This window comes from Meleagris gallopavo, chromosome 8 (assembly GCF_905368555.1).
Source record: "Meleagris gallopavo chromosome 8, MGAL_WU_HG_1.1, whole genome shotgun sequence".
NCBI lineage: Eukaryota > Metazoa > Chordata > Aves > Galliformes > Phasianidae > Meleagris > Meleagris gallopavo.
Window position 1 is genome coordinate 23,607,874 of NC_139411.1, and position 13,088 is coordinate 23,620,961.

Here is a 13,088-nt window from a genome sequence, read left to right on the forward strand (position 1 = left end):
TTTAAGCAACAGCGCTTAGTAACGCCTGTCTGAGTTATGGGAACTTTACCATACCTTCCTCTTCCCACAGCACTACAGTGACCCTTACACTGGGATGGATGGTGCCTGTTCTTCTACACTGCCTTGATTTTCTAAGCTCAGATGGCAGAAAGGCTGCGTGTCGTGGGAGTCATTGGTGCCTCTGCAGTATCAAATGCAAGGCACAGCTTTGCACGAAAGGCAGCTGCTTTTCAAGTTGTAACAGGCTGTTAAGTTGGCTTCTTTGAGTTTCCTAAAGTCCTTGCAGAAGTAACAAATGGTTCTGATGCTATTCAGAGGGTTTCTGTTTGTAAATTTGTGTGGATGGGTATGGTTTCCTCAATGTCTGAATCAAATTTATTCAAGTCTGCAACCCAGGTGTTGTTAGCACATTCCTTTCCCATTATGCTATAGTGTAAGAAAATCATCTCTCACAGGAGCAGTGTGGCATCTTCCCACTTTCGCTGCAGGACCTGGCCTGTCTCAGAGCAGCATTTGTTTCCCCTGGGAACTATGCAGCAGCAGGAGAGAAAGCAGATCCTGCTCCAAGATTGCAAATATCCATCACCTAAGCCAAGGGAAAACATCTATTAAATACCACCTGCAAAAGCCTGATAAGGTAATAATTACCAATTCTGACCACACGTGTATATATATATAACATACACTGAACATACAAATCACTGTAGGTTAGAGGGCTGTGATTTACATTCATCTAAATTTTCCTGGGATACAACAGATGAGCAGTGCACCAGAGGAAAGATTTAAACACTTTTTAAAAAAGAAGGCTCACATCTTGTAGCAGAAATGCTGTCACAGCTTGAAGCGGTGATTGAACACCTTGTGGGAGAGCAGGGCCAACCCAGGGGAGCACAGGTGCAAGCAACAGGTGCAAGCAATGCCCCTGAGTGACTGGAATGGGTGGAGTCAGGATCCGACCCTTCCCTGACCTCATTTAAGGGTTGGTAGTGGAGGATATCTCGCTGGAGATCCCTGCTTACTGGTGGCCTTTTTAGGGTAAGTGGTGGTGAGCCGTAGCCGTAGCCGTAGCCGTAGCCGTAGCCGTAGCCGTAGCCGTAGCCGTAGCCGTAGCCGTAGCCGTAGCCGTAGCCGTAGCCGTAGCCGTAGCCGTAGCCGTAGCCGTAGCCGTAGCCGTAGCCGTAGCCGTAGCCGTAGCCGTAGCCGTAGCCGTAGCCGTAGCCTAGGACTTTGCTTTTCTGCTATTGTTGCTGTGCTTTCTATCACATTATGTCACCGTGTATCTCAACAGATGCTATTATGTATTCATCATCCCATTCAGGATCTCCTTTCTGTTTCTAAGGTGGTGGAAGTTTATGGTAATGTTAGACATGTAAGTAGAAAAGTCAAGCCAAGACATACTAATTTGACTTTTTTTTTAAATACAACTTAACAGTTCAGAAGAGGCTGGAAAGGTGGAATCACATCTCCTGACAACTCCAGTATGTGATTCATTGTTTGACTATTGTTGCACCATAGAAGGCTGAAGATAATTATCTTGCTGAAAGTAGTAATTTATTTGATAATGAGTCAAGCTCCGCTAGCCTTACTCAGATGTTGGGCAGGGCCTGAAGCTGTGAGCTGTGGAGTAACAGTGCTGCAGTACACTGGGAGGTAGCCTGTGACTGTTGCATGGATCCTACTGCAGCAGATATTAGATGTAATAATGCTATTTCTGCAGTAGGCTCTAAGATCCTATTAGCAGGAGCAGAGCAAGAGTAAGGTTTGGGTTGAGTGTTAAATTCTAGGTAACTTTTCCCCTTGCTTTTGGACATATCAGAACAATATAATTCCTCTATCTTCTTTCTATTTGTATTTCTAATCTGTTAGAAAACAAACACTATTTCTTCAAACTGTTACAAGAAGTAAATAAAAAATGAAGTTCTTGCAAGGTCTGTAAAGAGAGAATAAGGATATGACAGAGAGCTGTGTGTAGGCAGCAGAGAAACAGGCTTTAGTACAGCTTCCAGCTGTCACCCTCACTAGGAGCAGAGGACGTGGAGCTGCCCACAGGGAACGCGCACAGAGATTCACTTTCTTGCAGGTCAAGCAGGAGGGAGGTTCATGCTCAAACGATGCTTGCTATGGCCATATCTTTTATACTGCACATGACTGTGTAAGCCTGCAGGAAACCTCATCAGGATGGGATTCTAGGAGGTGCAGCATTTTTTGAAGGCACAGCTTGGTGTGCCCCAGCAGAGCATGAGCAGCCCAAGGGGAGAAAAGACCAGGGAATTCCCTTCTGCCTGTGAATGTTTCATAGCTCCCAGCTACCACACAAGAAAATATCACAGTTTTCCAGATGGTGTCCTCATCTTATGTATGACCTTATAAACACCTTTAATCTCTGCAACTCTTGTAGTCTTTCTTAGGTATTATGAGAGGAGGGTTTTTAATAGCCTCTTCCTCCCAGAGGACTCACTTCTCAAGTGGTGAGAGATGCCAGATAAGTTTTCAGTTAAGGAAAGATTTGGTGATTGAAAATTCAAAGATTGAAAAATGAAATATGAGCGAGGGGTACAGGAGTCAAAGATAAGGGTGTGAATTCTGCTGTTGGAACAGAAAGGCTGTTGGAAAGCATAGTGGGAGGAGCTGATTCTGCTAATGAGCACATTGTGAATCCAGACATATTTCAAACTCTTTCTTTAAATGAACACAAATATTCATGATCATGAACCAAGGCAGCAGAGTGCTGCCTTCCTTCAAGGCTCTGGGAGGTCTGCTGGGTTTGGCTCTGAGAAGGGCAGAGGATAAAGAATTTCTAATAGGTGTGACAGACCATTGTAATCCTTGTTGCAGAACTGGGAGGAAAACCTAGGGTAGGAAACTGTTCTGCTGTTTCAGATGGTGCTGGGGAAGGGCGAGTACAGCATGGATCCAAGATTATTGACCTAATTTCTGTTGCTTTCCATCATTTTAATCCATTTTATTTTTTTAATGTAGAGCATGTAATTGTACATTATACACAGCACACTTGTCAGCTTCAGCTTGTCTCAGAGCTAACCAAACTCTTTATTAGGCATTCTTTCTATTAATCAAAACATTTTCATGACTTAACTTTTTAGGAAAATGGTAATGAGATATAGTATGTTTCTGCCTCTTGAGATTGTTGGCTCAACTCCAGTGCCAAACATGATCAAGGTTGCTGCTATTTGTGATTTGCTGCATGATCTTTATGAGCAAGTAGAGAGCTTCAATCTAGTTTATCAGAACAAGTGTTCACATTAGCGAACTATCATTTAATTTAAAAATAATAAGAAGGATTTCAGAAAGAGTAAAGTAAAAAATCAGCTGAATAATTAAGTAATCAAGAACTTCTTAGCATCTCTCTGTGACTGGAGGCATCACTACACATTTTTGTACATTCTTATTCCTTTTAATACTGCCAAACTGATGTAACTCAGAAGAGGCAAACTGGATTTTAGGGCACATCCCAGACAGACGATCAGCACACTGACACATCTGCAGTGTCACTGCTGCTGGAGACCATGAGATTGCAATTGATTTCTCTGGCAATATGAAAACCACGATACTTGCGTGTAAAGAACTTATGTAGATAACGTTTTTAATAAATGTAATAACTAATATTTAAAGTATTTTACTATAAGCAAATGGTTGACAAATTTTGCCTTCTTACTGTTGCATCCCTATTGATTATATTATCAGGGTAAAATGAACAAAGGCTTATTCATGGATGAGGTCCAAGCTTTTTATATATGTTTACATCATTATGTCTCCTCGTGATAGTTATTATTCGGAACACGTTTCTAAAACAGAACATGTCCGGGCTGAAAATAGCTGTTGTTAGGGGGCAGTTCATCAGAGCACTGTGGTGGTGCAGTGCCACCCAGTGATTGTCTGTCTTACTACAGGATGGTGTTAAAAAAAAAAAAAAAAAAAAGTGTTTCCTACCCTACTGTCTGATTTTCCTTTATTACTACTTTGCACCCAAAGTTATAACCATGTATCCAAAAGGTTCATCTTGCACCATCCAGAAGACGTGTACTGTCCTGGCCCCTACCCCAAATTGTTTATATCCTCTGGATGTTATGATGAGATTTTACTCTAGTTATTTGTATTTCTGAGGCAGACCATAAATCCTTATATTCAGCAAGTGATGGCTTATCATTTTCATGCTGCTATGGTTTAAAACATGCATTAAATTAACTGCCGGAGGGTTGTGGCCTCAAATAAATCAGTATGCAAGTATTTAAACTGCTACTAACCCTTTCTGTTTCCACAGAAACACGTATGTGCTGCTAACACAGACTCTTCTGTGAGGCTGGTGAAACAGGTGAATCTGCTTTTTATCAGAAGGTACTGATGTCTTCTGAATGAAGTCAGATAGTCAAGGAACTACATTACTATCCTTTCACCTGAAGCTTCCTGGGTTCATCTTGTCCCTGCTACTAATAAAACTACAACTTATTACAGTGTAGTAGTACTATACTATATTAAATAAAATATTATAGTATAGTAGGGAATTATTTCTCCTGCAGTAGAGGAGTTTTTTAGGTCTTGCTAGCAGAAAGGTTTTCATAGAGCTCAAAACATTGGTTTATTCTACAAGGAAGAGTTAAAAAGTCATCCCTCTTGAAGAGTTTCATCCTGTCTAGTGCTTTACTGCATTACATGAGTACATTATTCAGAGCCAGGACAGTCACAGCACTCTTGCAGGATGGCAGCTGTGGCTATTTACATTTTACCAAGAAATATAAAGCACAGGACGCTGAGCAGCTGGTCCTAAGTTATAGGAAGCTATGGTCACAAACCCAAATATCCTCAAGTGTCTTTCTAGCTCCCTGATCATTGATCATGAACCTGTTGATGCATTTTGTAGGGTTTTTTTTTTTTCAGAATTAATTCTTAGTGAATGAGATTTTGTCCCAGATTTGTCTTCTGTTTACATGTAAAGTTGCTGAGTGTTTTAACTCATGGTAGTTGTCTAATTAAAAACAGGCTTCAGTGCAAACTATTGTAGACTCCTGATGTGATCACCTTATTACATCTGCAGAGCTGCTAGAGGTGTAGCAATCATAGGGATGAACTTGACAAATTGGAATGAATTTTGCTCAAGGGGCACTTGTTATGAAGATCAGCCTATGAAGTTACCATCAGTAAGTCTTACAGTGCACCATGGCTTTGCAAAACAGAAGGCCAGAAGGATGCCTCAATATATGGCGGTAATTTTTGGTTGCTGTTATCCACAATTGCAAACATAACCTAAAATGGGAAGATGAATGTGTTAGTTCATAAGTTTCCATTCTTGTTTTTGTCCCACAGTAAGAAAAGGTATCATAACTATCCAGCTATTACACTCTTATATTGTATGAACTCTTTGTTTTAACTTGTCCTTCAGCAGCATTTTGCTAACAAAGCAAAAAAAAAAAAAGTCTTCTGGTATTTCCTCACATGTGCAGCTGTTTTGTTGATGAAAGGTCTAAACATTTGATTTTGTTGATGATCCAAAATCCTGGAAACAAGGAATTATTGTTATCACCTTCCCAGTGCTCTTGTTACGTTGGAAGCATCACCACAAAGGAAAACGAAGAAAGAGTGCAAAACCTAGAAGAGGTACTTTTATTTATTAATTTATTATGAGAAGCGTGCTTTAATATGACTGAAACTCTTTCTTTCAGCAAATACAGTGTTTTGTAATTAAGTCATACGTATACAAAATACATTATAAAACATGCATTATTCTCCAGCCCTGATGGTAACATCAGACCATTTCAAAGCCTCCCTTTGAAATTACGCGTTTTGCCATGCAGTCAGTAAAATGAAGTGCTGCAATTCAGGCTTTATTAAACCAGGCAGAATTTTCTGTTATTGCTATTAGGTTGATGTGGAACTTAAAGGTCGTGTGTGGTGTCCATTCTGCTGGGGATGTGCACATGGAACATTATGTTCCTGCCCTAAAAGCTATCAGGTGGAAGAATTTGTGACCCCACTGAGGGGAAAATGATGAGTTCAAGGGCTCACTGGTAGCAGAGCAAACAGCAGCAGCCTGTACTTTCCTGCAGCTCTTAAGGTACAGAGCCACTGTCTGGGTTCCCTTGTCACGTACTCTGCTTTTGTACCAAATCGCTAACGAGTCGACAAGGGTACGGCGCTTGGGTAGTGTTGAGTGGGAGAGAAACACAGCCTGCATCCCCACAGACCCAGTGTAACTTCTCTCAGCCAGAACTTTGCGAGGAGATGGCGGGGCAGAATCCCACCCCGGCCACAACGCCTCCCCCGGCGGCCATGACGGCCCGCCTGCCGCCGTTGCTAGGAGACGGCCCGGCAGCGGCACCAGCCACGGGTAGGGCACTCGCAGCCCGGCCCCGCCGGCACCATGGAGGAGGTGAGCCCCCAGCCTGGCTTTGGGCTGAGCAAGCGCTGTACCGCACAGCAGTCCCAGCTGCGTTGTCTCCTTTCAATTTTAGATTTTCCAGGCACTATGGGCTAGTGTACTTCCCAAGCCAGATGAAATAAATATTTGCTCTCGGATTTATTTACTTTCTGTTTTTTGAAAGTGCTCAGCTTTCTGTCTGGAAGGACAGTCTGGCAGGAGAGCCCCGAGCCTGCCTCCGGGGTGCAATCTTAAAGATACACCTAGCCCTCAGATCACAGCGTGGAGATGCTCGGCCTGGCTGTGACCAAGCTTGAACAACGGCAGCAACGCCCCTGTGACAGGGCAGCGTCCTGGGGGCTGATTCACCTCGCTGCTTAGCAAATCCGGCTAACTTCCAAGAAGTGGCTGTTCCACCCCTGCTTGGTGTGGTTGTTCTCCGCTGAAGGCTGTAATGGAGGTTATTTTAATCTGTTTGTAAAAATATTGACGGGATTTGGTGCTTAAATCGAGCAAGCAATATCTGGCTTCATAACAGAGCTGCATCTGAAATTTCCTCTTTGAGAAGTTGAACAGAAGCACTCCCAGCAGGGGATGGCTTTGCTTCCATTGCTGTTACCAACGCTTTCTGATGTGTTTATAGCTGGCGCTCTTTGCATAAGAAGAATAAACGAATCATACTTAACAGTGTAGGGAACTGGGAGGAACCTAGGCTAAAATGCTGGCTTACCTGAGTAGCCAGTGGATTATTTAAACACGGTCACAATAGTATTTTCTAGACCCATCTCTAGAATAGCTGTGGTACTCAATTACAGGATCTCGGTGTTAAAGCACAAGTTACTTCAGTAAAATGAGGGGAAATCTATTTGAAGAACAGACTGAAATGTGCCTATTACATGGCTACAAGAGAACTATAATTACAGAAATTTTTGACTGGATTTCTTAGATATTGCACACACAATATATTGCTTTTTTATATTTTGAGGTCAAAAGCAAAATGTTCAGTTCCTCCCATTAATTGATTATCTGTCTCATCTCATTCAGGAAAAGTCTGCAAAGCTGTATCTAGAAGAAAGTGCTTTTGAAGCACTGGAAAAAGACTTTCAAGAAGTCATCAATCTACTTAAAGGAGATGATACTCTGGAAAAATTTCGAACAGAATATGAAAAGCTGTATGCTGTTTTGAAGAAGTCTCATGAAAATGAGAAGCGACTCATGGAAAAATGCAGGCAGCTGAATGCTGAACTTGTGGTGAATTCCTCTAAAGTAGCTGCTCTCACAAAGCTCTCTAAGGACGATCGGGGAACTATATCATCATTGAAGACGGTAAAGTTTTGAATAGAATTAAGTATGACATGAAATTGTTAATGAAAAACTTGGTAATAAAACTATCTACAGGAACGCTTTATTTTATATAGAGATCTAAATGGGGGACCAAGTGTAGAGCTAGCATCTCCAGTTCCTCAACCTCTACTTTGCTACTGATTGCTTTGTTTCTTTAGCCTGGTATTTTTACTCATCTCAGTTAAATTCTGTATTTATTTGCATAGGTCTAGAACTGAGTTGACCTCATTGGCTTTCTATTACTCAGTAGTACAAGTACTTCCATGTGTGTAAAACAGCATATCTACGTTTCCAACTTGCACAGCTTTTGAAACTGGAATCATTATTATTTTTGAAGTGCTGCTTGGATGTTAATTATTGCCAGAATATGAAAAATCTAATTACATGCTGAAATATGGATTGTAGATATTTCATGGTGTTTCTGAAAAGGAATCCTATATAGCATTTCAATGTCACTTCACCAATTTACTCTAATGTGTTCTTTGTTATTATTGATCTGAATGCAGTCAAAGTGCTTGACTTGCTAAAGAGTAATCAATGTTTTTAGCCTTCTACTGAGGTTTGACTACCGTGGACCTAAAACTGCCAAATGATTAGATAATACTATTTTTTTTTTTTTTCCTCCTGATTGTTTAAAAGCTTAGGTTGTGGTATCTAGATTGGCATTAATTTCTCACTTAGTTGAGACACCTACATGCCTTGCAATAAAGTGTTATTTCCTAAGAATAGGAGAGGCTGCAATTGCCATTAAATGCTTCAAAATAGCGATTAAAATTCTTTATGGACTTATTTTGTTCCAGTAAAATAAATTCAGTGTAACAATAGGACATATCTATTAGCATTAGAAATAGAAGTTATTTAACATGAATTTTCTTATCCATAGTATTACTAAGAAAATAAACACTCAGAATAAATCCAACTAGCAGTGCTGTCATCCTGTGGCTGCAGCTTGCTAGCCTGTGGCACTGCTCAGAACGCCCTCAGGAAGGGGGAAAAGGGGGGAAAACCTCATAAAATCTTACTGCTTTTCACTGCTGCTAATCAAAATCTGGTAGGTGGCAGTCAGGAATTGCAATTTTTACCACTTTCTGTTACGTGGCTATGGTATGAGTGTGAACAGTAGCAAAGACAGTCCTTCAAGATGTTCCCAAGCTGAGGCAACATTGTCTTAGTAATGTCATAAAACTGAAGAATGGAAGAATAGGGAAAAAATGAGAGCCTTTACAATGTCAGAGCTGATTTAAAGCTAAGGCAAGTTATGTTTTAACAATATCACCTGCTATTGGCACAACTAAGTGATTTTGTAGTGAAAAAGCTGCTTGACAATATGGTCATATTAGAAGCAATGTGCAAAACACAGCATGTAACATGTAAATTCCAGTTGCGTGCTATGGATCATGTAAACAGCACCAGTACTTTTCAGTTTGGATGTGAGAACTAATCTTTCTCTTAAATACTCAAGAATTATTTGGATGCTATTTAAGATATTCACATTATTTTGTGGGATTTGACTGGCGTTATTCTTCAAAAAGAAGAATAACGTGAAATATGAAGAGAAGTTCAGTTGCAGCTGTAGTAAGATACGAACACTCAAAATCTTTCACAGGTGCTTAATGTGGGTGTCAAGAAAGGTTCAAGTACTCAAATAGCAAATATGATGTTCCGCAGCACTGAGTTAGACAAATAATCTGTTCCAGTGTTTCATTATTTACAAGTGATAAGAGAATTCCAGTGGGGCTGTTCCTGTAAGAATGGTATAGCTGCTTCAAATTAAGGTCCTCTATCTTGGTGACTTGATGGGTCATCAGGGTAACAGGTTTATAGGTTTGCTTTTGTGGGTTGTTAGTTCATATACAAATAAATGTTTCAACCAAGCTGCAGGGGCAGAATCTTTCTCCATGTGGAACCTGGTTGTAATCTGTAGGATTTGTTTAGGGTCAGGCGTTAACTGCACAAATCAATTGCTGGTAGGGCCCAGGTCAATAATAATCAATAGTTGTTACTGTCTGTTGGCTGTTCAGTGCTTTGTTTTGCAGTTTTAATAAACTGGACATAGTAGTCTGCTGTTTATTGTCATGTCAGAGAAGAAGGGCCAAGCTGAACCATAGGGAAGTACAGTTCTCTCTTTCACTATTAGGGAAACTGATCTATAGGGCTGCAGTGGAAGAACACCAGAATGGGAATTTATAGGAGCTCATACTGCCCTGCTTTGAGTTACCAAGTTTTCAGTTTTCAAGAGAATCAATCCAGTGTACTAGGAAAACATTTCATAAATTCTCAGATCACTGATGTGATTTTTGGGTCTGTTTAAGGAAAATAAAATAAAGCAGTCACATTTCATGATTTGTGCTTCACATTTTTCAGGATACTTATTCTATATGCACACATGCGGCTTCCATCTTTAATTATACAAGAAACTGCATGTACCTACATTTGTACTGCATTACTCAGTGATTCTGATACAGTCTACCTTCTTTCAGTTTCCCTCTCCGCTGAGTAATAATATGGTTATTTTTTTCCAGTTAAAGCATCCACCTTCAGAAATTTCCTCCTCTCTACTATTGAGTTTAAAGGAAGACATACTATTTATACTTTACTCAAAGTAAAATAAACCATGAAGGAAACAATCACAATGGAGACTAGTTTTCCTGATGCTGAAGTCTGTAGCAATCTTTTTTTTAATTTTGCCTTTTAATGATGCCATCCTCTGTATGTGCTAACCCTATTGACAAAAGTTGTTTCAACATATATGAAGAGCAAGATACAGTTCAAGAAGTTCAGCACAGGGTTTCCTGCAATCACAGCCTGTCTGAATGGCCTCAATGACTTCAGGTGATTCCTTCTGTGGACTCTCACCAAAACAAAATGCAGTTTTGAGCCTAAGGACTCACTCAAGCCAGTAAGATCTCTCAAAAGGCTTATTGATATTATTCACCAGTTCTGTCCCCCAAAACTCCAATCATAATGATTTAATTACCCAATTTTAATCACAGTTTAATCAGCCAGCAGGAAGCTTTGATTTAAGTAATCAGCTTTAATCTTATTTTCCATTTGCATTTTTCTAGAGAAAGATTGGTTGTCTCTTGCTGGTTGCCACATCTGAAAAGTGTTTTTTCAGCTATATTTTGTTGTTGTTTTTCTGGTGTTTTTTTTTTTTTTTTTTTTTTTGCCAGGCATGATGATATGCTATGTCTTTGTGCCATTGTTTCAGCCTAGCATGCATTAATTTAAATTTCATAATGCAATATTTTTATGTAAGAGAATAAAGAGTGAAAAATTTATTACCTATTAGATTATATCTAATAGTTTGTGAGATCATTGCTGCATTTAAATGGAAATTAGAACTCTAAATGTGTAAAACAAAAACTGACTTTAGTATTTGAAACTGTTCTAAATATGCTTGATACATAACTAGAAAGCATTTTTCAAACTAGATTTTGAACTAAGTAGTTTACTAAGTAATAAAAATACAGTTTGTTGATTATAATCTTCAGAGTTTCAGAACAAGTAAAACCCACCATTTAACTCTTCATTATTAGTCTGGAAAGAAAAAAAAAAAGCCAGAGGACAAACATTCCTGATCTTTAAGCTCCATCTGGTTTCTCAAATTTCAATATGCTGGACTAATTGAATAGCTAACACGAAGACATATTCTCCCTCTAGCTTGAAGAGACTACAGATGTTATATTCTGTGTTAGGTTTTCAGCAGATTCTGGTAGTCTGCTATTTCTGCTGCTTCAATGACTTGAAGTTTTTAACTGAGGCTGTAAACAGCTTAGCACTACATTTATTCAATTTGAAAGAGCTCAATACATACATTGACCATACATCATAACATAGTTTGTCATTATTTCTAACTTAATGTTTTACAGGTTTATTTTTAGAACCAGGGATATTAATTGAAATAAGGAATGGCTGTTTAAAAAAAAAAAAAAAGGAAAATTCATATAAATTATTAATCTTCAAGTTGACATAGAATGACTTGGGTTGGCAGGTGCCTCAAAGATCATCTAGTTCCAGTCCCACTGCCATGGGCAGGGTTGCCAGCCATTAAATCAGACTGAGCAGGAGCCCATCAAGTCTGGCCCTGAATACCTCCAGAGATGGGGCAGCCACGATTTATCTGGGCAGTCATCTGATATTATTAGTTGTGGAGGTATTCTCAATTTTTTTCACTGTTACATTATTGTATGATATAAGTAGAAATTGAAAGGGATGTTATTTCCTGATGGACTTGTGCTTGTATCTGACCCTGCTCAGGGAGGTCCTAGAGGTAATATAGAGTTGCAGAGCCACACTTGGAATCTACATCCATTAAAGTCCATGAAGTTAAACACTCTGTCAGCAGCCAGGTGAGAAAAGAGCATGAGGGACCAGACAGAATACCATGATTTGCAGTTCAGGGACTTGTAGTGTTAAAAGTACTATCTTTATTGGGAATATTTCTTCCATTCACATGTCTATATGCTTTCTGATTCAGTGCAATTTTTAGGATAGAATTCCACAACTACTCAGAGCATGGTTTGAACTTAGCAAGGAATAAGGATGCTCTATGTGATTCTTAAGGATCTTTTTTAAGGGGGAGAAATGCAGAGGAAATTAGCAAATGAGAGTGATTAATTTTCTATACCTGTTTGTAGATATCAAACCATGGGATTGTGAGTTTGGCGTTCAAATAATTCTACGTGTTGAAGTTTGGCATGAGAATTGTAGCTCGACTAAATATGTAGTTAAAGCCAAAATGCACTAGGTCCTCACAGATGCAAAGGAACAAAGAGGTAGCAAGGCCAAGAGTAACATCTCTTTTTACCACTCTGAGAAATAGTAATCTGGTTGTACCTTGTTGTTGTAACAGCCAATAAGATTTTTAGAAACTTAAGTGAGCCATTAGAGTACAAGGGGATTTTGTAGGCACTGAGTTTTCAGTAAATGTTTAGACTTACAGAACCAAAACCTCCAAGAGTGATATTTGATAATATTCCAATCTTTGTGTTACGAGGTTTTGTGATGTGAACTGACATTATCTGAATGGCTGAAAATGCCCTTGTTCTAGTGAAAAGACAACTGGTGAAGGAAACTGTTGTGAATCTGAGCATGAAAAGGCATGAAAATCTAGTTTCTTAATTAACCAAAATGCAAGGCAATTAATTTCTGATTTGTTGTTCCCTTTCAACCCAATTTAATTTCTATAAATGTTTTCTGTTTGTTTTTTCAAGGAGATTGAAAAAGCCTGGAAAATGGTGGATGCAGCCTATGAAAAGGAACAGAAAGCAAAGGAAACAATTCATTCACTACAAGAGGAAATAGCACGCCTAACTATTTCAGTGGAGCAGGGATCTAGACTGTCCTCCAGTCAGGAGTATAAGTAAATTTC

The 13,088-nt window shown here is 39.4% G+C and overlaps 1 protein-coding gene across 3 annotated transcripts in view; it reads left to right on the plus strand.

Moving 5' to 3' along the window:
* Positions 1-4,500: 4,500 nt before the first annotated feature.
* The window catches only part of CFAP58 (cilia and flagella associated protein 58), a 59,057-nt gene continuing 50,469 nt past the window's right edge, over positions 4,501-13,088 (plus strand). The window contains exons 1-3 of one of the 3 annotated variants that reach the window (XM_031554502.2): positions 4,501-5,610; positions 7,415-7,696; positions 12,931-13,079. In XM_031554502.2, coding sequence (XP_031410362.2) covers positions 5,449-5,610; positions 7,415-7,696; positions 12,931-13,079 — 593 coding nt within the window. In that variant the 5' untranslated portion in view covers positions 4,501-5,448. Of the gene's footprint in view, positions 5,611-6,271; positions 6,383-6,805; positions 6,831-7,414; positions 7,697-12,930; positions 13,080-13,088 lie in introns of those variants that run through there. The other 2 variants (XM_019617802.3, XM_085230111.1) reach the window with 2 other exon arrangements.